Source organism: Pelobates fuscus, chromosome 10 (assembly GCF_036172605.1).
Source record: "Pelobates fuscus isolate aPelFus1 chromosome 10, aPelFus1.pri, whole genome shotgun sequence".
NCBI lineage: Eukaryota > Metazoa > Chordata > Amphibia > Anura > Pelobatidae > Pelobates > Pelobates fuscus.
In genome coordinates this window covers 65078801-65102001 of record NC_086326.1, presented here as the reverse complement: position 1 = coordinate 65102001, position 23201 = coordinate 65078801, and the positions used below count along the sequence as shown (strand labels likewise).

The 23201-nt window shown below is 44.7% G+C and overlaps 1 protein-coding gene across 1 annotated transcript in view; it reads right to left on the bottom strand.

Annotated features, from left to right (window-relative positions):
- The window catches only part of MINPP1 (multiple inositol-polyphosphate phosphatase 1), a 90054-nt gene that overhangs the window by 59989 nt on the left and 6864 nt on the right, over positions 1 to 23201 (bottom strand). The window contains exons 3-4 of the mRNA XM_063435059.1: positions 1276 to 1473; positions 235 to 335 (exon numbers count right to left, since the gene is read on the bottom strand). Coding sequence (XP_063291129.1) covers positions 235 to 335; positions 1276 to 1473 — 299 coding nt within the window. The remainder of the gene's footprint in view (positions 1 to 234; positions 336 to 1275; positions 1474 to 23201) is intronic.

Here is a 23201-nt window from a genome sequence, read left to right as displayed (position 1 = left end):
CAATAAAGGAACACTCAGAGCACCATAACTACCTTGCAAAGCTGATGGAGCACAGTACACTCTGCTCCTACTTTCAGCTCAAAGTGTGGCTTAGAATCGCAGTGATCTGAATAATATCTCTGCAGTTCTAAGATATCAGACAGCTGGAATGGGGAGTGCTGACAGCTAGATACAATTTTGTCCAACCATGTGCATTTGTGCCTTACAACTTTTTTTTACTCAGCTTAAACTCACCTTACCGTCTTCTTCATCGAATAATTTACACCAAGGAGAATTTTCAGTATTGTTAATGGCCAGTTCAAAAGAGCAGGTAAAGAACGCCACTTGAATTAGATCTGTAAACAAATATCATGCATAGACTATTAATATAAAACATATGTTAAATGTAATTATTACATTCTTACATGTTAGTGTTTCTTAATTAAATTGTTTTATTTATTTTTAAGTCAGAGACCTAAATATTGAGAATTAAAGAAATACAGTCAATGAGTCACTATCACACTCTTCACAATAACACACAGGGAGGAATGACCACTGTATCTAAAGATGTTCTACCTCCAATTTACCCATAGAGACGTCTATTCACTCTCAATGACCTATACAACAAGCAAGCCACTATAAAAAGAGAAAGAGAGGAATCTAACCGCCTTCCATACTTAGTACATGGCTCTCGAGCACCCGTCTTCCATCAGAATAGAGGTACACAACATTTACAGACAGAAAATGAAGATTTGACCATCAACAAAACATTTCCTCCCATTGCCTTTTCAATACTCTTGATCCTTTCCACTCCTCATATTTCCTTCCAATCCCATAGCTCTTCCTCAAAATGGACTCCTGTTACACATACAGAAGCAGTGCTCACCCTACTTATTCAGCATATAGGTTCTGAAAGAGACCGATACCTGTATAAAAGATTTAAAGGAACACTTCAATACCATAACCAGAGCTGCCCGCTGTGAAGGTTATGGTGCCATCCTCAGGGAAGTAGTACAATTTGACAATTTACCTGGGTTCCAAAGGCACCTAAAGTCTTCTCCTTCCATAAAATTAGATGCCGATAGAATAAAGCACGGCTGATCCAGGACTGTAGTCATTGGCTGAGAGCGCTAAGCTGACATGCTCAGCCAGTGAGGGTGCTCTTGCATTGACCTGCTTAGCTATGTAGAGAATATTGGAAGCAGGAGCACCCAGCAGGACACAGATAGTCATGTACGATCAATGTAAAAAAAAAAAACAACACAACAAACCACTTACTACTGTATTTGTTTTTACCTGCATTTAATTCATCTTCGGGAATATTTAAGAGTGCAGAAATTCTGCGCAGCACCTTCATCATTTCTGGGCTTTCCTTAAACTTGTCTACTTCATGCATCGCAGTGTCGTTATCTTCCACTTGGACAACAAACTTCTCACAGTGATCAAAGAAACGCATTAGAGTATCATTGACCACAGGCTCACGACATATTAATTCTGGGGAGTCAAATACACGGTGATTAGCAGAGCGAGTTCAGTAGAATGGCCAGGCAATTTCAGTAAATAAGTAAATTCCTTAAAAAGAAGCGCAATTTTTAATGTAAAAGGGGAAATAAAAAGGATAGAAGGATGTCATTTGAAAGAATACATTTCCATTCAAAGGATCATTCCAAACAACAGTTGACACTATTTTTATTTTATTTTTTCAAAACAACCAGGATAACTCCCACCATTACTAATTTACATTGTAGCCCAAGTACAACATTATAAACAAATTCATTAATAGACACAAAGATTCTCCATCCACATGTGAGCTTTCAAATGAGGAGAAAAATATACCTGCAAAATTATTTTTTTCTCTCCTCTTCACAAAGATTAAAAGGAGAGTATCTGTGTGATTTAGTGCCTTGTATGCATTGAGACCGTTAACCTAGCAAACACGGGACCACAACTGTGTATATACTCTTAAAGCGACAGCCCAGAAGTGCTTTATGTGTAAATTTCTCCCCCATTTTACAAAAAGTGTAGATTTCAATAGAAATAGGCACTTTTATAAATTGACCTAGTTATATTCCTCGTTTTCAAGCAGGCAGGTCCTGTTACTCCCTGGTTTGGTTAGCTCAGTGGTGCAAAACGCAAGAGATAGGGAATTGCTCAGAGCATCTGTCTTGCAAAGATGTCTCACTTAGCTGCATTGGGAAGTCTGTGATTGGACAGCCACAGAAAGTGTGGGCGAGGTTAGAAGGGGATGGTTTGCAAAGGCAGCAGACATAATATCTGCAGTTTCGGCAAGTTGTTTTTAGATATAACACCAGTGGGAAAAAAAAAAAAGCTTTATTAATTGCATGCATGGTTCCATGGGGGGTTATATCTACTAAATAGTGAGTGTTTGGCATGGTTGTTTCTGTTTTTTATTGAAATATTTGAGCCTCTCCAAGTGCATTGTAGGCACGCAGCCCGAGAGAAAACTTTATAAACTACAACAATGTGTCAAGTTCAGAATATGTCAAAATCCAAGTCTGGCACTCAGTACTCATTATTTTCCAAATATCCCTGGCCTGGCTATTTCTTTTTTTTTGTAAATATGTGTTTATTGAAAGTTTATGTTCAGTTAGTCAATTTTGGTTAGACATTAAGTGGGACACGCAGGTCCCGGCGATCCAAACAACAACGGTAACATGTAAAAACTGGTAGTCATCTTTCTAATTAAAGCGACACGCAGGTCACCTCTGAACACATGGTTATCATCATTATTTAACGTTGATTATCATCATTAACTGTCAACATTGTAACATTCTGTTTTCCTTCCCCCCACTCCCCCCCTCCCCCCCCCCACCAACCCTCCCCCCCCCCCACCCCCCGTGTGCGGCCACTCATGTCTCGGGGAGAGCCCTTGGAAGCGACAAGTGGGGCCATTGAGTGCAACATCCTTAACTTGTCACAGAGGGATGTGTCGAGAGATACATACTTTAAGTGTCTGTTTAGCGACTTATCTACCCGCAACATCCATCAGGGTCTAATGATGTTAGGTGCAAGACTCGGTTCAGAGCTCAGAGAGTGGGTCCAGCATTTCGAGTATGGGCCTATACATCTCTACTTGAGCTTGAGTTGGTAGGTATTAGGTTGCAGTTATGATGGGAATGACTGTGCTGGACACAGGTTACCACTAGTCAGGATCAGGGTTAGCTGTCACGGTTCAATTATCATGCGTTCTCTTGGGTGTATGAGGCATCCGCTCCCCCAACCCCCTCCCCGGTAGTCATTGGTGGGATTTATGTGGTGCCTTGAGGCAATCCTGCGTTTGGGAGTTGATATGGCTCACCAGTGGTTTGGTCATGAGTGCTGCTAGTATCAGGGTGTCCATTGTAGGGAGCGGGCCTAGAGTAGCGTCTGTGAACCTCCTGCTCCCCTATTCGTCCCTGCCCTCTAAGTGGCAGCTGTCGGGTCATGCGGTCCCCGTGGTCCATGTCCAGTATATTCCCGCTATCCATCTGTCTGCTACAGTGCCCAGCGTCTGGGGAGTCATCTCTGGGCCAGTCTTGCTTCAGGTGTATGTGTGGGTGTCAATTTAGGTGGTCATAAGTGCTAGTGTGTGCATATGGTGGTGGGTGTGGTGTGTGTCTCAGATGTATCTCTCCTTGTCTCTCCATCCGCCCGCCCTCCCCGTGTGGCTCCATGCGGTGTCAGTCTCTCTGGTGTTGCGTCGGTTGTCAGTGTGTTTGTATTCTATGTTATAAGAAATAGCTATCTCCCTATTCGCGTTGCATGCATTTCTGGTTACTCTATGCGCTGATAGCGTTCCCTTAGCCCCATCCCTCAAATATCTATTCCCACCCGTGGCGAGGTCTCCGTTCCGGTCCCACCGGGGTCCTTGCCCACCTGTCCCCCGGCCCCTAACGAAGCTATGGTAGATCAGTGGGGAGGTAGGGAAGTTGTATCAGGCAAGCCCGGGTCCCGTATGCCCACATCCCTTCAGTCTTCATCTGGGTGTTGCGAGCGGTAAAGGAACCAGGGTCCCCATTGATCTACATGCTTTTCTTGCTTGCCCAGCAGGGTGGCTATCATGGATTCAGCTTTTTGGATGTCGTCCACTTTACGTCTCCATTGACCGGTCGTCGGCGGGCGCGTCTTCTTCCAAAGCAGCGGTATCAGTGTCTTCGCCGCGTTCAAGAGGTGTCGAAGGATCGACTTTTTATAAGCTGAGAGCGATTTGTCCGTGTGGTGCAGTAGGACTAGGTCTGCCGTCAGGTTCTGTGATTCGCCTAGTATCTTTCGTATTTCGTCTCCAATATTCACCCAGTATGGCTTAATACCGTCGCATTCCCACCAGATATGTTGGAGGGTCCCGGTCTCAGTCTCGCATCTCCAGCATGTGCTTGGAATTCCTGGGCTGATTCGGTGTAGCAGAGATGGGGTGCGGTACCAGTGAGATAGCAACTTGTAGTTCGTCTCCTGGTATTGTGAGCTAGAAGAGCTCTTATGTTGCAGTAATAGTACTTGCTCCCACTGACTATCTGTGTATTCTCTGTCCATTGCGTCTTCCCAGCGCCTCTTGAAGGTATCTTTCCTTTCCTTCTCTCCTGTCGCCAGTCGCTGGTACATTGTGGAGACCGTACCTTCCGCCTCGGGTGTCTGGAAGCACAGCTGTTCAAACCACGTTAAGTCCCTATGCAGTCTAGTTCTATGTGGCAAGTTGTGGTAGAAGTGTTTAAGTTGGGCATAATGAAATTGGTGCATCAACGTGGGTCTCTCTATTTCCGATATATCCCGTAGCGTCTTCATCCCCCTGTCCGTGATCGCCTTATGTAGTGGTATGAATCCATCTTGGTTTGGTAGCGGCCATGCTGGAGGCGGTATTCCGTCGCCTATGTAAGTGTTATGGGCAATGGGGATCAGGGGGCTCGGGGTAGGTGAGATATAGGAAGTTTGTCTCAGTCGGGTCCATGTCCTAAGGGTCTGAGTGATTGGCGAGTCCTCCCCGAGGTCCTTCTTGGCGTCTGCTTCCTTGTACCATAGGAAGAGGTATAAGTGGTTGTCCGCCGCTTCTCGGCCTAAGGAGGTCCACCGTTTGTGTGGGGACGCTAAGTGTAAGTCTCTGATGCGTTGTAGGACCGTGGCTTGGTAGTACTTGTGGAGGTTCGGCAGGGCCAGCCCTCCCCACGGTTTGGGAAGGCAGAGTGTGTCATGTTTGATCCTGGCCCTCTCCCCCTTCCATATGTATCTGAGGAACGCTGAGCGGAGGGTTTTAAAGAATGCCGGTGGTATTGTGCGAGGTATGGTGTGGAACTTGTATAAAATCCTCGGTAGGATGTTCATTTTAATGACTGCTATACGACCTTGCCAGGAGATGTGGTTGAAGTTCCATCTCTTAAGGTCGTCAAGGATGTCTGCCAGAAGGGGTGTGTAGTTTTGTGCGTAGATATCTCTAGCTTCAGGTGTGACCCGGAGCCCGAGATATGTCATATATTCCGTGCACCAGTGGAACGGGAACTGGTGTTGCAGGGCGGCGCATTCTTCTCCCCTGACCGTCACATTCAAGACCTCGCATTTGGGCAGGTTGAGCTTTAGCCCTGATAGTGTTCCATATACCCGGAATTCGTTCATAAGTAGTGGGAGCGACTCAAGGGGTTCTGCTAGAAAGAATAGCATATCATCCGCGTAGGCGGCAACCTTGTGTTCCTGAGTCTTATGCGTAAGGCCCAGGATCCGGGGGTTGTTGCGGATTTTGTCGAGGAACGGTTCCAGGGTGAGTGCGAACAGAAGTGGCGAGAGTGGGCACCCCTGCCTGGTTCCGTTCCGGATCTCGAGACTGTCCGTGAGGGCTCCGTTCACCCTGACTCTGGCATTAGGTTGATGATATAACGTCTGGATCCAGGTCATCATTCCCTCTCCAACACCGACCCTCCTCAGCGTCTCCATCATGAAGTGCCAGTTCACCCTGTCAAATGCTTTTTCCGCATCCGTGGATAGTAAAAGTAGTTTCTTCTGTAGGTGTTTCGCCAGATGTTGTAGCATGAAGAGCCGGAGCGTACTATCTCTGGCTTCCCTACCCGGGATGAAGCCTGTCTGATCAGGGTGGACTAGTCTAGGCATGAAGGCCTGCAGACGGAGGGAGAGTATCTTCGAGAAGAGTTTTATGTCGGTGTTGATGAGGGAGATTGGGCGGTAGTTACCCACCTGTTCCGTGTTCTTCCCCGGTTTAGGTATCACTGTGATCGTCGCCGCCAGGGATTCCTTATGAAAGGAAGCTCCATCACGTAGGTTGTTAAGGGCTTTTACTAGTCTCGGTATTAGGTCATCGCTAAATTTTTTGTAGTATTCCACCGGGAACCCGTCCGGGCCCGGCGTCTTACCATTTTTTGCCGATTTTAGGGCTAGCTTAAGTTCCCCCTCAGTGATGGGCGCTTCAAAACCCTCCGCTTCTTCCGGGGTGAGGGCGTCTGGGTGGAACTCTTGTAGGTAATTGGTGGTGTCAATTCTCTTCTGTGCGTCACTGGTGTCGCCATCCGTTGCAGGGGTGTTGTATAGTTGTGAGTAGTACGCCCTGAATTCGTTGGCGATAACATCCGGGAATTGTGTAAGCTTGCCCTGTCTAGTGCGCAGGGTGTGTACTTGCGCCTGCTTCTGCGGTCCCCTAAGCATTTGGGCGAGGAGTTTGCCCCCCTTGTTAGCGTGTGTGTAAAAGAATGCCTTTGAGCGTTGCACTTGTCTCATATGATTACGTTCCAGGATGTCTGAGAGTTGTTTCCTTTTCAGGGTCAGCTCACGGTAAGTTGGGTCGTGTTGGGTTCTCTTATGTATCTGTTCCAGGTCTGCTATCTGTCTGGTGAGGTCTTTAATCTGTGCGCCTGCCTCCCTCTTTTTTTGTGTGGCCATTCTGATGAGGTGGCCCCTCAGAACACTTTTGTGCGCCTCCCAAATGGTCATGTCTGAGACGTCCTCTGTGGAGTTCTCCTCGAAGTATCGACGAATGTGATCCGCGATCAACGTTCTCGACGCTACATCTTGGAGTAAGGTGTCATTGAGTCTCCAAGTCATCCTAGCTGGGCGGTAAAGTGGTGATTCCAGTTCTATCCTCACTTCACTGTGGTCGGACCAGGGGGTCGAGAGGATGTCAGCCTTTCGGAGGAACGTGAGTCCTTCCTGTTGTACGCATAAGTAGTCAATCCGGGAATACCTATGGTGTAGCGTGGAGTAATAGGTGTAATCTCGGTCTGTAGGATGGAGCGCCCTCCACGCGTCTGTCAGGCGAAGCGCTCTGAGGGATCTTCGAATAGTTTGCAGGGCTGAGTTAGGGACACTACTTCGTCCCATGGATGTATCAACCAGAGGATCTAATGGGACGTTGAGGTCGCCTCCCATTATCAGCACTCCTTCCGTGAAGTTGGCTAACTTTCTCAGTGTCCTGCGGAGGAAGCTGGCTTGTCCTGAGTTCGGAGTGTATATGTTCGCTACGGTATACGTCCTGCCCGCCAGGAGTCCTTTAACGAAGACGTATCTGCCATCGGCATCCGACAGATGGTCTGTGGGCACGAACTGGAGGTTAGCTGCGATCAGGATAGCTGTCCCCGTTTTTCGCATTGTGGGGTGGTTGCTATAGAAGTTTAATGGGTAGTGTCGGTTCTTGAGTAGCGAGTTTGCCTCCTCTCTCAGGTGAGTTTCCTGCAGGAGAGCAAACGAGACGTGTTGTCTCTTGAGGGTTCTCAAGAGGTGTGATCTCTTTTCAGGGGTGTTGAGGCCCCTGCAATTCTGCGTCGTAATGATCAGAGGCGCCGGAGAGTAGGCCATTGTCGTGTCCCACTCGTTGGTCAGCTGTAAGCGGGCCACTCCTTGACTCCAGCCAGGGGAGTCACACCTCTCGTGTGCGGGAACGGGGCCGGGGCTTGCCGGATCAGTCACCGAAGGGCGTCAGGGAGAAAGAGCGGGAGCAAGGGGAAGGAGGGAGAGCACAGAGGGGGGAGAGAGAGGCAGGAGGGGGGGGGGGGCGGGGGGCCAGGTGAGCACCCCCCGGGGCGCCCAGCGAAGAGTTAGAGCGCTATGGGTATGAGGTCCCCCGTGACACAGCGTCACAGTCGTAGAACGTCTGCGGATGTGTCTCTGCAGGCGCTTGCGTGTCTACCTGTGTTTGGCTGTCCCCTGGAGTGTGTGTGGGTGATTAGTCGTGTGTGGTGGTGGGGGTGTGTGTGTGGCAATTATGTAGGGTGTGTCTGTGTGTGTGTGTATACCAACTTATGTAGTAGGTGTTGGTGTACCCTTCTGTATAGGATGTGGTCCCGTGTAACTGGGTGGGTGTCCAGAGCCGTACCACTACACGGTATATACCGGAGTAGCCGCGGCTGTGGCCCCCTCAGTGATTCTGGTTTACACGGGCTTGGTTCGGGTCGTGGCCTACGCCAAGTCAAAGTGGTTTGCGGGTGTGTCTGGAAGTCTCAGGTGGATTCCCTGTCCCGCTGAAAATATAGCGTTTCGTGTGCACTGTGTTGCTGGAGTTACTAGCTAGTATGTACTCCCCCTTTGGGTCTGGGTCAGCTCCGTCTAAATTGCGTTAGTAGAGTCTCCCCCGTCCGGTGGTCCAGGCTCTGCAGAGTCTCATAACCAGTCAGCTCTCAGGTGGCATCGGGCAAGTCAGAGTCAGATAGGTTAGTTGTATGTTAAGCGTGGGTCGTTACAGGTCATCGTCGTCATGGTAGTGGGGTGCGTCTTCTAGGCGTCGGTCAGTGACAATGGGCGTGATTCCTGGGTGCCTGTTTCTGCAGTGCGAGTGCTGTCTGAAGTGTGGGGTAGTCCGCGTTAAGAGTTGGGTGGTTGAGGCGTTTAAGCTAAGTCAGGGGTGTGTGTCGGGGGATTCGCTGGGTTTCAACTCTCCGTATATGGTACCTGTCTTATCTAGTGATCTCTAGACTTTCCTGTGCTAAGTATAGTGCTCAGTAGGCTCCGTGATATACAACCGACTGTCTCATCATTACACATTTTCATCCTCACCCACCCTCTCCCGCCCGCCTCAAGCAGTTTTCCCTATCAACATTCAACATCACCCCAATCCCTCCCCCCACAGTCTCGGTCCTCCAGTAGAGCCTGGAGTAGCTTCGGGTTGTACCCCCAGTGTGGCGGTGGTCCGGGAACAGCTTCACTATGGCATTAAGCGGCAAGGTCCCATTACCCAACTTTCTCCCCCCCTCCCAAGAAGCGTCTAGGATCCCTCCCCTTCCATGCACTAGTGCCAAACTGTCAGTGTCTCGGTGGTGCGTAAGTGCCCCTGACCACTGCAGGTGAGGGAGATGTCGTCGGGTGGGTGGCAACAGTTCACAGGGAGTCGGTCCATGCCAGCATCTGTAGTGTGTGGTTTAAGTGAGTAAAGTCAATAGTCTCGGGTCAAAGTCAATACTTGTCGGTATAATAACATAGATGTACTTAGCTGTCACGTTCTCAGTTGTAAGGATGCCCTTTTCCTACCGGCCGGGGAAGACGCCAGGTCGTCAACTTCAGCACCAATTCGTTAGTCAGCCTGCTGGGCCGGGTTGCGTGGCCGGTGCGCCGGCGGTCTGTGCGGCGATTCCTCTCTGCGGCGTCGTGCAAGTCTTTGTGCCATCGGGCCAGGGCGTGGTTCTGTCGGCCTCAGGATCCAGTCTTCTACCTCCGTTGGTGGCAGGCCTAGTCGCCTTAGGAATATCGGCACTTCTTCAGGCCACCGGATCGGGAACCATTCGTTATCGTGGCGGGCCAGTAAGCTAAAGGGGAAGCCCCACTTATAGGGGATGTTGCGGCTTCTCAGAAGTTGGGTTACCGGCCGGAGTGCCCTGCGGGCCTCAAGAGTGAGGGGTGACAGGTCCTGGTAGAGGGCCACGTCTGAGCCTTGAAATGGCCAGGACTGTTGGGAGCGGGCCTTGGACATTATTAGTTCTTTTATTTTAAAGTCACTCAGGCAGCAAATAATGTCTCTGGGAGAGTTGTCAATGTTTCTCGGCCTTGTGGCCCTGTGAGCTCTGTCGAACAGAATATGTTGCGGTGCATCCGGGCCTAATATACCTTTGAAGAGAGCGGTGAGCATAGCCTCTACGTCTTCCTCCCCATTGGATTCAGGGAGGTTGCGAACTCTTATATTAGATCTGCGCCCTCTGTTATCCAGATCTTCTGCTTGTCTTCTAAGGTGCAGAAGGATAGTCCCCTGTCGGGTAATGGCTAGGTTATTTGCTTCTATGCGGCTGGACATTGCTTGTTCTGAGGTCTCCAGGGCTTGAATGCGGTTACCTTGTGCTGCCAATTCGTTCCCTAAGATGGCGACCTCCGTTCTGATTGCCTCATGGAGCGTGTCCGAGGTACTTTTGAGGTCATCCTTCATGGTTGCAGTAAGGGCCCTGATGTCGGCTCTTATGTCCGCTAGGGATAGCGCATGGGGTTCCGTCTCCGGCGGTGAGCACTGGCCGTCGGCCATTTTGGGGCCTTGTGTGCCGCGTGGCTGGCCGCTCGGCGTTTGCAGGTAGCCGTCCAGGGAACCGGCTTGCGGGCTGTTCAGGGGTCTCCTGGGGGTTTGGTGGGTGTCAGTCCGTTTGGTGCGCCCCATCGGGAGAGTATTGCGGCTTTTAGTGCTGCTTACAATGCTGCGCGGGTCGGAGCTCCGAAGTTAAGCGGCCATCTCCGACGGCTTCCAGGCCACGCCCCCCTGGCCTGGCTATTTCATATGTAAATGTTCACCTAATATGAGGGATGTGCATGGACAAAATATTTGGCTTGTTTTGGCACTTCCGAAATTCGGGACTATGGCAATTCGGCACTCCGGTTCAGTTTGCCACTTCCACAATTCCGGACTTCAGGAATCCAAGACTATGGCAATTACCTAACCCTACCCCCAACCCTACCCCTACTAGGTCTAGGAAGCATCCGAATGTCCGAATTGCCCTACCCCTACTAGGTTTAGGAAGCATCTGATTGTCTGAATTGCCGGTATTCGGCCGAATTTAAATTCGAACCGAAACGAATTGCACATGTCTACCTAATATTATTTACGCATACATGGTTATTTACTAACGTGAGAACTTATAGAAATTAAAAAAGTAAATTTAAAATTTAAGGTCAAAATAGCTGAACTGAAAAAATTATCCAAGACAGTTACTTCCAGCTTGTCTAGTTTGGTGTACAATCTGAAATTCACTTGAATTCACACTTTGGCAAATAACCTTGTTCCGTGTTGGAACCCAGTCAACAGATATACAGAAACAAAGTAGGGACCATTGTGTCGAGGGACCCTTTATAAACCTTAATTCTGTACTCTTGCCCCCCGGGGACTGGACCCCCAGCGGCAAAGTCCCTGTTAAAGGACCTTGCGAATTCGACAATTGACCCCCTAGTAACCTCCAAATGCCCCTAAGCACCCATATTACCTAGTTTTTAAAACTTTATTTTCTACCCGGACCTAGGTCCTGGGCGCCGCCATCTTTGTGTGTGTAGATGAAGTCACTGTGGGAAACGTCATCTGCCCATACTAGATAGCGCTGTTAAATTCACACGCATGCGAACGTCATAAAGACGAATGAATGAATAGAAATGTCAGACGAACAAACAAACACTGAATATCGGTGTTCGTTTGTTCGTTCAGTTTATTACAAGGAGGGAGCTACCGGCGCACAGCCCCCGCCTTGTAAAATTTAAAAATAGAAGTGCTCCCCGCCACTTCCTAAGCCCCCCCATTTCATCCCTCACTTTATGATGGTCAATTTAACCCCCATAATAGCATTAGGGAGATTGAAATCTCTCGAATGCCCCTACTCGCTATCCCTCATTGTTACATAGTTACATAGCTGAAAAGAGACTTGCGTCCATCAAGTTCAGCCTTCCTCACATATGCTTTTGCTGTTGATCCAAAAGAAGGCAAAAAACCCAGTCTGAAGCGCTTCCAATTTTGCTACAAACTAGGAAAAAATTCCTTCTTGACCCCAAAATAGCAGTCAGATGTCTCCTTGGATCAAGCAGCTATTACCCCACTAATTAGAAATTATATCCCTGTATGTTATGTTTTTGCAAGTATTTATCCAATTGCAGTTTAAACATCTGTATAGACTCTGACAAAACCACCTCTTCAGGCAAAGAATTCCATATCCTTATTGCTCTTACTGTAAAAAAAAACTTTTCTTTGCCTTAGATGAAATCTCCTTTCTTCAAGCCTAAATGTGTGACCTCGTGTCCTATGTATAGCCTTGTTTATGAATAGATTTCCAGATAATGGTTTGTACTGGCCCCGAATATATTTGTATAATGTTATAATATCCCCTCTCAGGCGCCGTTTTTCCAAACTAAAAGAGATTTACATTTTTTAACCTTGCTTCATAACTAAAATGCTCCATTCCTTTTATCAATTTTGTAGCTTGTCTCTGCACTTTTTCTAGTGCCATGATGTCTTTCTTTAAAACAGGTGCCCAAAATTGCACAGCATATTCAAGGTGTGGTCTTACCAGCGATTTATAAAGAGGCAAAATTATATTTTCATCTCGAGAATTTATGCCCCTATTTATACATGACAAAAGCTTACTGGCCTTAGCAACGGCAGATTGACATTGCATATTGCTACCTAATTTGTTGTCTATAACAATTCCCAAATCCTTCTCGTGTGTGGTTATCCCTAGTTTATAAAGAGAGAATCTCCTTAGGTTGTCTAACTAAGGGACAGCCATATGGAGAGGTACCCAGTCCAATTCCGTAAGTTTAGTAAGGAAAAATAATAAATAACTTTATTAAATAGAATTTGTATATAAAAGCACAAATCTAAGTAGATAGAGAATTACCCACCATCAGGACATAGAGAAAGTGGCTAATAAATAGCCTACTCTGGCTATATATATATAGACCTTCTAACTAGAAGGACAAAGTACTGAATACTACTAAGGGTACTTCTAGAAAACCCACAGGGGTATATAACTCAGGACTCTATCTAGCATAGAAAAAGGCACACAAAATTAAAATATAATACCTAATGGAAAACGATCTCAATTAAAGGAGCCAAAGGGAAAAACAATGAGAGGGAAGGGGATATAGAAGGAGAGAGGTAATGTCACAGTGATGAATGACTAATAAAAAGCAATCATAAGACATATATACCTCCCACCCCAACTTGCCAAATCCCACAGAACCCACTCTGAGCTAAAGCCCTATGCTCCTCAAATGACACCTTCGAGGGTGTCCTAGTCTTAGCCTAAAGCTACAGAAATAATGGAGAGACCAAGCAACGAAAATAGGCAGTGGTTAGACCGCCACTACCTTTCAAAGCAAGAAAGGAGATTAACTCACTACTGCTATGGTATAGGGTATATAGAGAGATAGGGGGAGAGTAATCGGAGAAATGAGGGAGAGAGGTAAAGTGAGGATGATAAGTAAAACAACCAAATAACCTCTCCCACCACTTGCAAACTCCCGACAAAACAGTCTCACGCTATACTAAACCCTATGCTCCTATAATAACACCTTCAAGGGTGTTCTAGTCTTAGCTTCAAGCTAATAATAGAGATGGTCCATTAGGTAAAGATAGTGTCAAATCATATCATTCGTGCAGGGTGCTCAAACGTGAGTAAAGTGAAGGCTAAAAAACCCGACGCGCGTTTCAGCGTGTTATACACGCCGTCATCAGGGGTAACGCTGGTGCGGCCTGCCCGGCCGTCTGTTATATACCCTGCTAATTGTGCCTATATCGGAGTCCGCCAATCACCGATCGTCTGTCAATGACGCAAACGGGGCGTGTCCAGCTGCTCCGTTGCGTAACTTTTACGGCGATCAAGGAGGCTGGGAGCATTGTGGAATTAACCCGTAGAGTGCCTAATGATCCTCCAGGGTTAGATTCAAAATGGTACAAGTGATAAATGCAGCATCAGAAGTGTATAGATACACTGTATGTCCGCGGGTATTACACTAAACTGGTAGTCGAACGGCTATGTAAAACCTGTTTGATAACATAGTGTAATGCCTGTAACAGTGTAGAGTAACCAGTTTAATTTCATTGCCTGTGTAATATGAGATAAAAAATGGCAATCTTCATCCATCAACAGGCAAGTATACCTTATATACTTAATATACACTTTTGCCAGTAATGCACATCTATAAGGGAACGGCATAACCAGTGAAAAAATAATGAGTTTATGCCTGTACTGTATATCATGCAGAAACTCCATTGAGCGAACCCAGCTGCATATATACAGTATCTACCTCTGTTCCCCATGGCTTGTCTACTGTATAATGACATTCATACAGGAGATATATTCATGGTGTGCATGCATTGATAATTATGTAACTAATGTGTAATTCAAGTTGTGCCTACATATAAACCACGATTGAAATGTATCTATTCCAAATATAGTATGGTACAAATCTATCAGTGTATGCAGACTAAACACATTAATGCTCGTACGAAAAATAGGCTCAAAAAGTTAAATAATTGAAAGGAAATTTTAACCAGTGTGAAGTGATATATACATATGTGTTTTAACTTAACTAGAATATCATTAAAAATCAGTCTGTCAAATAAATGGGGAATAAGAGAAACCTTCATTTAGCCCTGCTGGTGACAGGGTTTTCAATTGGTAAATCCAGAAGGCTTCTCTCTGTCTCAGTTTCAAATCCCAGTTTCCTTTGCGTGGCGGTTGTGGAATATGTTCCAGGCCCATAAACCTAATTCCTGCAGAGGAGTGGTTATGGTGTAAGTGTAAATGTCTCGACACTGGTGTCTCCAGGTGTCTCTTGACGGAATTCACATGTTCACGTATCCTAAATTTTAGAGGACGAAAGGTCTTGCCTACGTATTTTAAACCGCAGGAGCAGATTAGTAAATAGATCACTCCTGTGGTTAGGCAGTTAAAGAAGGACCGAGGTTTGAATTGCCCCATACCACTACTATCGGTGGTTAGTTTAGAATGTCTCTTAATGAAGGGGCAAGCACTGCAACGGCCACATTTAAATGTGCCTATTGGTAAGTACTTCTGGAAGTAACCAGAGGGTGCAGTGGTCTGAAGATGACTAGGTGCTAACATATCCCTTAAGTTTCTCCCCCTCCGTGCTGTAATGGAGGGAGAGGGAGGCAATACTTCCTTGAGATGTTTATCAGAGTATAGAATGGGCCAGAATTTATGAAAGGTTTTTTGCACGGCCTCCCAACCTGTGTCAAAAGTGCCGATACAGCGTATTTTTGTATCTTCGGTCTTAGTGGTCCTGTCTGTGATAAGATTTTCGCGTTCAGAGAGTATTGCCCTCAGGTATGCCCTCTTAAGGACCCTATTGGGGTAACCCTTGTTTTTGAACATGTGACGCAATTCATTGGCCTTTATTTTGAACTCCTCCAAAGTTGAGCAGTTACGGCGAAGTCTCAGGTACTGACCAATTGGAATACCCGACTTAAGTGACACGGGATGATGACTCTTCCAGCATAGTAGGTTATTGGTGGCAGTCTTTTTTCTATACAGTGTAGTTTCAATTCTACCATCCTCAGAAATCAATAGAGTTAGGTCCAGAAAACAGAGGTTTTTGCCCCCTACTTCACTAGTAAAGTGGAGTTTGAAATCATTATTATTCAGCAGGTCTACAAATTCATGAAATCTATCAATTGTATCCAGCCACACTAACAACACGTCGTCAATATATCTCTTCCAATAGTAAATTTGATCAATGTATGATTTGAGTCTAGGATCAGACCTAATGCATCGTTCCCACCATCCTAGATGTAGATTCGCATATGAGGGCGCGCAAGACGTCCCCATAGCTGTACCAGTGGTCTGGTGGTAGATCCTACCATTGAAGAGAAAGATGTTATGGGTTAGAATGAAATCTAGTAGTTCCATCACGAAATCAATAACCTTTTTGGATAGAGTACTTTCGAGCTTAAGAAGTTCACCGACGTGTTGAATGCCCAGATGATGCGGAATGGAGCTATAAAGAGCTTCCACATCCAAGCTACATAGTGTGGCATTTTGTGGCAATTTAAGAGTGGTCAAGAGCTGCAGTAGTTGTTTGGTGTCTCTAAGAAATGAGGGTAATTTTTGTACCACTGGAGACAAGATTTTATCAACGTAGATGCTCGCATTTTGCGTTAGGTTGCCACATCCCGATACAATCGGCCTACCGGTGGGATCAGTCAATGATTTATGTACTTTGGGTAAGCAATAAAATGTGGATAAGCATGGTTGTTTAATGTACATGAAATCAAACTCATCTTTATTGATCAATTGATCATTAAATGCCTTTATGAGCAAATTTTTCAGTTCTTCCTGGAATTGTTTTGTAGGGTCCCTTGCTATTATACGATAGGTGTTACCGTCAGATAGCAATTTCTCTGCTATGCGGATGTAGTGAGTTCTATCCAATACCACTACATTACCCCCTTTATCAGACGGTTTAAAAATCAAGTCCGTATAGCTTTGTAGCTTTTTAAGGGACTCTAGTTCCTGTTTGTTAAGGTTACCATTAGGAGATAAGTGAAAATCATTCTCATTCAGGTTTTCTATTTCTCTGGTAACCATTTCAAGGAAAACTTCCAAATTCTTATAGTCTGAAAAATGTGGGGTGAATCTGCTCTTCGGTTTAAGGTTAGTATGCGGGATATCGTTTTGTATAGCCTCATCACCTAAATTCAGTAATTCAACCAGAGTATCCAAACAATCAAGGTCTTTTGGTAGTAAACCTAAGCTTTGTGCCCTGATTTCTTTGCGTATTGCATGATACTTAAAAAGGGCCAATTTTCTCACAAACAAATTCACATCCTTGGTCCAATTGAATTTACTGAATGTTGGTGTGGGCACAAACGAAAAACCTTTATCCAGCACCATAAGTTCAGTCGGGCTAAGAGTGGTACCTGAGAGGTTAATGACGCGCAGGGAAGATTCATTCATTCTCTGCGCCGTCTCTGGCTTCTGCCCCTGCCTCTGTACCTGGTATGCGGTCCCTGAGATAGGTCCGCTTGCTTTAGGCCTAAAAAATCCACCCCTTTTTTAAGAATACTTTTGGATGGACTTTTCGGAGTTATGGTTGTAGTACTCTCGATTTCAGTATCAGTGGATTCATATTCAGACGTACTGAATTGATCCGAGTCTACTTTAGTCCTCTTTTTAAATGGATGGTAAACTCTACCTTGCTCAAAGTCTTTTATGTCCCTCATGTATTTCTGATGTTTTCTCAATTTGATAATATGTGAGAACTTGTCTAGATTGGATTTGAGTTTGATCTCTAAAGTCTCAAATAATGGTTCTACTTTGAAACCCTGAACCAATTAAATCTCTTTATCCAATTCTTGTTGGACGTTGGTTAGTTTGATCGACTCATATTTACAAATAATGTTCATAAAGGTGGTGGAGCATTTTGTTGCTGCCTCATCCCATTCTTTGTGGAATTCATCAAGGTCTACTTGTCGTGTTGGGGAAATCTTGTCTCCAGTGGTACAAAAATTACCCTCATTTCTTAGAGACACCAAACAACTACTGCAGCTCTTGACCACTCTTAAATTGCCACAAAATGCCACACTATGTAGCTTGGATGTGGAAGCTCTTTATAGCTCCATTCCGCATCATCTGGGCATTCAACACGTCGGTGAACTTCTTAAGCTCGAAAGTACTCTATCCAAAAAGGTTATTGATTTCGTGATGGAACTACTAGATTTCATTCTAACCCATAACATCTTTCTCTTCAATGGTAGGATCTACCACCAGACCACTGGTACAGCTATGGGGACGTCTTGCGCGCCCTCATATGCGAATCTACATCTAGGATGGTGGGAACGATGCATTAGGTCTGATCCTAGACTCAAATCATACATTGATCAAATTTACTATTGGAAGAGATATATTGACGACGTGTTGTTAGTGTGGCTGGATACAATTGATAGATTTCATGAATTTGTAGACCTGCTGAATAATAATGATTTCAAACTCCACTTTACTAGTGAAGTAGGGGGCAAAAACCTCTGTTTTCTGGACCTAACTCTATTGATTTCTGAGGATGGTAGAATTGAAACTACACTGTATAGAAAAAAGACTGCCACCAATAACCTACTATGCTGGAAGAGTCATCATCCCGTGTCACTTAAGTCGGGTATTCCAATTGGTCAGTACCTGAGACTTCGCCGTAACTGCTCAACTTTGGAGGAGTTCAAAATAAAGGCCAATGAATTGCGTCACATGTTCAAAAACAAGGGTTACCCCAATAGGGTCCTTAAGAGGGCATACCTGAGGGCAATACTCTCTGAACGCGAAAATCTTATCACAGACAGGACCACTAAGACCGAAGATACAAAAATACGCTGTATCGGCACTTTTGACACAGGTTGGGAGGCCGTGCAAAAAACCTTTCATAAATTCTGGCCCATTCTATACTCTGATAAACATCTCAAGGAAGTATTGCCTCCCTCTCCCTCCATTACAGCACGGAGGGGGAGAAACTTAAGGGATATGTTAGCACCTAGTCATCTTCAGACCACTGCACCCTCTGGTTACTTCCAGAAGTACTTACCAATAGGCACATTTAAATGTGGCCGTTGCAGTGCTTGCCCCTTCATTAAGAGACATTCTAAACTAACCACCGATAGTAGTGGTATGGGGCAATTCAAACCTCGGTCCTTCTTTAACTGCCTAACCACAGGAGTGATCTATTTACTAATCTGCTCCTGCGGTTTAAAATACGTAGGCAAGACCTTTCGTCCTCTAAAATTTAGGATACGTGAACATGTGAATTCCGTCAAGAGACACCTGGAGACACCAGTGTCGAGACATTTACACTTACACCATAACCACTCCTCTGCAGGAATTAGGTTTATGGGCCTGGAACATATTCCACAACCGCCACGCAAAGGAAACTGGGATTTGAAACTGAGACAGAGAGAAGCCTTCTGGATTTACCAATTGAAAACCCTGTCACCAGCAGGGCTAAATGAAGGTTTCTCTTATTCCCCATTTATTTGACAGACTGATTTTTAATGATATTCTAGTTAAGTTAAAACACATATGTATATATCACTTCACACTGGTTAAAATTTCCTTTCAATTATTTAACTTTTTGAGCCTATTTTTCGTACGAGCATTAATGTGTTTAGTCTGCATACACTGATAGATTTGTACCATACTATATTTGGAATAGATACATTTCAATCGTGGTTTATATGTAGGCACAACTTGAATTACACATTAGTTACATAATTATCAATGCATGCACACCATGAATATATCTCCTGTATGAATGTCATTATACAGTAGACAAGCCATGGGGAACAGAGGTAGATACTGTATATATGCAGCTGGGTTCGCTCAATGGAGTTTCTGCATGATATACAGTACAGGCATAAACTCATTATTTTTTCACTGGTTATGCCGTTCCCTTATAGATGTGCATTACTGGCAAAAGTGTATATTAAGTATATAAGGTATACTTGCCTGTTGATGGATGAAGATTGCCATTTTTTATCTCATATTACACAGGCAATGAAATTAAACTGGTTACTCTACACTGTTACAGGCATTACACTATGTTATCAAACAGGTTTTACATAGCCGTTCGACTACCAGTTTAGTGTAATACCCGCGGACATACAGTGTATCTATACACTTCTGATGCTGCATTTATCACTTGTACCATTTTGAATCTAACCCTGGAGGATCATTAGGCACTCTACGGGTTAATTCCACAATGCTCCCAGCCTCCTTGATCGCCGTAAAAGTTACGCAACGGAGCAGCTGGACACGCCCCGTTTGCGTCATTGACAGACGATCGGTGATTGGCGGACTCCGATATAGGCACAATTAGCAGGGTATATAACAGACGGCCGGGCAGGCCGCACCAGCGTTACCCCTGATGACGGCGTGTATAACACGCTGAAACGCGCGTCGGGTTTTTTAGCCTTCACTTTACTCACGTTTGAGCACCCTGCACGAATGATATGATTTGACACTATCTTTACCTAATGGACCATCTCTATTATTAGCTTGAAGCTAAGACTAGAACACCCTTGAAGGTGTTATTATAGGAGCATAGGGTTTAGTATAGCGTGAGACTGTTTTGTCGGGAGTTTGCAAGTGGTGGGAGAGGTTATTTGGTTGTTTTACTTATCATCCTCACTTTACCTCTCTCCCTCATTTCTCCGATTACTCTCCCCCTATCTCTCTATATACCCTATACCATAGCAGTAGTGAGTTAATCTCCTTTCTTGCTTTGAAAGGTAGTGGCGGTCTAACCACTGCCTATTTTCGTTGCTTGGTCTCTCCATTATTTCTGTAGCTTTAGGCTAAGACTAGGACACCCTCGAAGGTGTCATTTGAGGAGCATAGGGCTTTAGCTCAGAGTGGGTTCTGTGGGATTTGGCAAGTTGGGGTGGGAGGTATATATGTCTTATGATTGCTTTTTATTAGTCATTCATCACTGTGACATTACCTCTCTCCTTCTATATCCCCTTCCCTCTCATTGCTTTTCCCTTTGGCTCCTTTAATTGAGATCGTTTTCCATTAGGTATTATATTTTAATTTTGTGTGCCTTTTTCTATGCTAGATAGAGTCCTGAGTTATATACCCCTGTGGGTTTTCTAGGAGTACCCTTAGTAGTATTCAGTACTTTGTCCTTCTAGTTAGAAGGTCTATATATATATAGCCAGAGTAGGCTATTTATTAGCCACTTTCTCTATGTCCTGATGGTGGGTAATTCTCTATCTACTTAGATTTGTGCTTTTATATACAAATTCTATTTAATAAAGTTATTTATTATTTTTCCTTACTAAACTTACGGAATTGGACTGGGTACCTCTCCATATGGCTGTCCCTTAGTTAGACAACCTAAGGAGATTCTCTCTTTATATTTCATGTCTTCCCGAGGGTTATCCCCTCTCCACCCAGTCCAGGTGATCACTTTTTACCTTTTGAGTCAGTGACAGAGTTGAGATTTTCTCTCCTGTCTTCTGATCTCTTAAAGTTCTATCTATGGTTATCCCTAGTTCACTACCATTTAGGGTGTAAATTGCTTGTGCATTCTTAACCCCGAAGTGCATAACTTTGCATTTTTCTACGTTAAATTTCATCTGCCATTTTAGTGCCCAGTCCCCCAATTTATCCAAATCCCTCTGCAGCAAGGCAATATCCTGCTCACATTGTATTACTTTACAAAGTTTTGTGTCACCTGCAAACACTGATATATGGCTTTCAATGCCCATTTCAAGATAATTTATAAATATGTTAAATAGAAGCGGTCCCAAAACAGAACCCTGAGGGACACCACTTACCACTTTTGTCCAGCTTGAAAATTTACCATTAATGACAACTCGTTGTACTCTATCCTTAAGCCAATGTTCTACCCAAGAACAAGAATATTCATCTAGACCAATTTCTTTTAGTTTGACGACTAACCTATTGTGAGGAACCGTATCAAATGCCTTGGCAAAATCCAAGTAGATCACATCCACTGCAACACCCTGATCTATATTTCTACTTACTTCTTCGTAGAATGTAATTAGGTTAGTTTGACATGACCTATGTTTCATAAAACCATGCTGATTATTGCTAATAACACAGTTCTTCCCAATGAATTCCTGAATATTATCCCTTAATAGCCCTTCAAATAATTTCCCAGTCACAGAAGTTAAGCTCACAGGTCTATAATTGTTTTTATGGCCCCCACCCGCCGCTCAGGGGTGGGGGCTGTGGGGGGATGACAATAGGTCCCCACTTCAGTTTAATAGCCCCCACTCGCGCGGCACGGGTGGGGGCTCAGGAAGGGGTACTAAGGTTTTGGTTTTGTTTTTTAACATTGAGCAGCCACTGGCTAGTAGACATGCCCCTACTCGCGGCATAGCGAGTAGGGGCAGAATTTACCAATACTAAGTAATATTTACTTAGTTTTAGTAAATTTGTCTGAAAGAATAATTTAGGTCTTTCAGCCTTTTGGTAAATAGCTCCGTGATACCGTGGGAATTAGGGAGCTATCGAATAAGTGGCTGCAAGATGCAGCCGCAGCACCAATAGGATCAGAGTTTCATTTATTTGAATGCAATTCCGATCCGAACCAAGTCCTTCAAGGGCACCCTCTGTAGTGATGCCGGAATATGATGTCATTCCGGCCAAGCATCACTAAACTGCGCGCGTTAGGGAGCAGGTAAAAGACCTCCCGAGAGAAGATCCCCACTCCAGCTCCCAAAGGTAGGGAGCAATAAATAAAATCATGTGAGTGTGTGCAAGAATGTGCAATATGTGTGTGTGTCAGTGTGTCTGTCAGTCAGTGAGTGTGTGTGTGTCTGCCAGAAAGTGAGTGTGTGTATGTCTGTCAGTGTTGCGATGGCCATGGATGGACAGTGGAGGACCTGCCATGTAACATTACGATGTGACGTCAACATGCTCCACCTTCACAGGGTTTCAAGGAGTAGTGGGAGAATCCGCTTTGGCACAGGGTGTGGACAGCTGGACTCCGAAGCCACATACTGGCAGCGGCAATGTGAGTGGAGTCTGCTTGTTGCTTAATGTTTTTTATTTAAACATGGGCCGGGGTTTAATAGAGGTGGGTGCTGGGATTTAGTAGAGGGGGGAGGGACTGGAAAATAGCATAGAGGAGGGGATCCTGTTTTTTTTTTTTTTTTTTTTTTTTTTTTTAAATACTGTACTTTTCAAAACAAACCTATGCTTCTATGAAAATGTAAGGTTTTGTTTTTTTTGCGGTCCACATAAACTTAACCCCTTAAGGACCGGACTGTTTTTGCGATGTTGAACATTTGCGACCAGGCATCTTGTTACACTTTTGTGGTGTTTGTGTTTAGCTGTAATTTTCCGCTCTCTCATTTACTGTTCCCATACAAATTGTATATTGTTTTTTTCAGGACAAAAGGGGCTTTCTTTACATACCATTATTTATATAATCTCATGTAATTTAATTTTAAAAAAAATGAAAAAATATGATGAAAAATTGAAACAAATACATGTTTTTTTACTTTTATGTGAAAAATCTTTTACTCATCTACAAAAGCGAATGAAAAAAACTGCTAAATAGATTCAAAATGTTGTCCTGAGTTTAAAAATACCCAGTGTTTACATGCTTTTTGCTATTTTTTTGCATGTTATAGGGCTATAAGTACAAGTAGCATATTGCGGTTTCAAAACATACATTTTTAAAATGTATCAATGACATTGTAACACTATTATCTGTCATAAATCTCTGAATACCACCCCACATGTACATATTTATTTTAAAGTAGACAACCCAAGGCATTCAATATGGGGTATGTCCAGACTTTTTTAGTA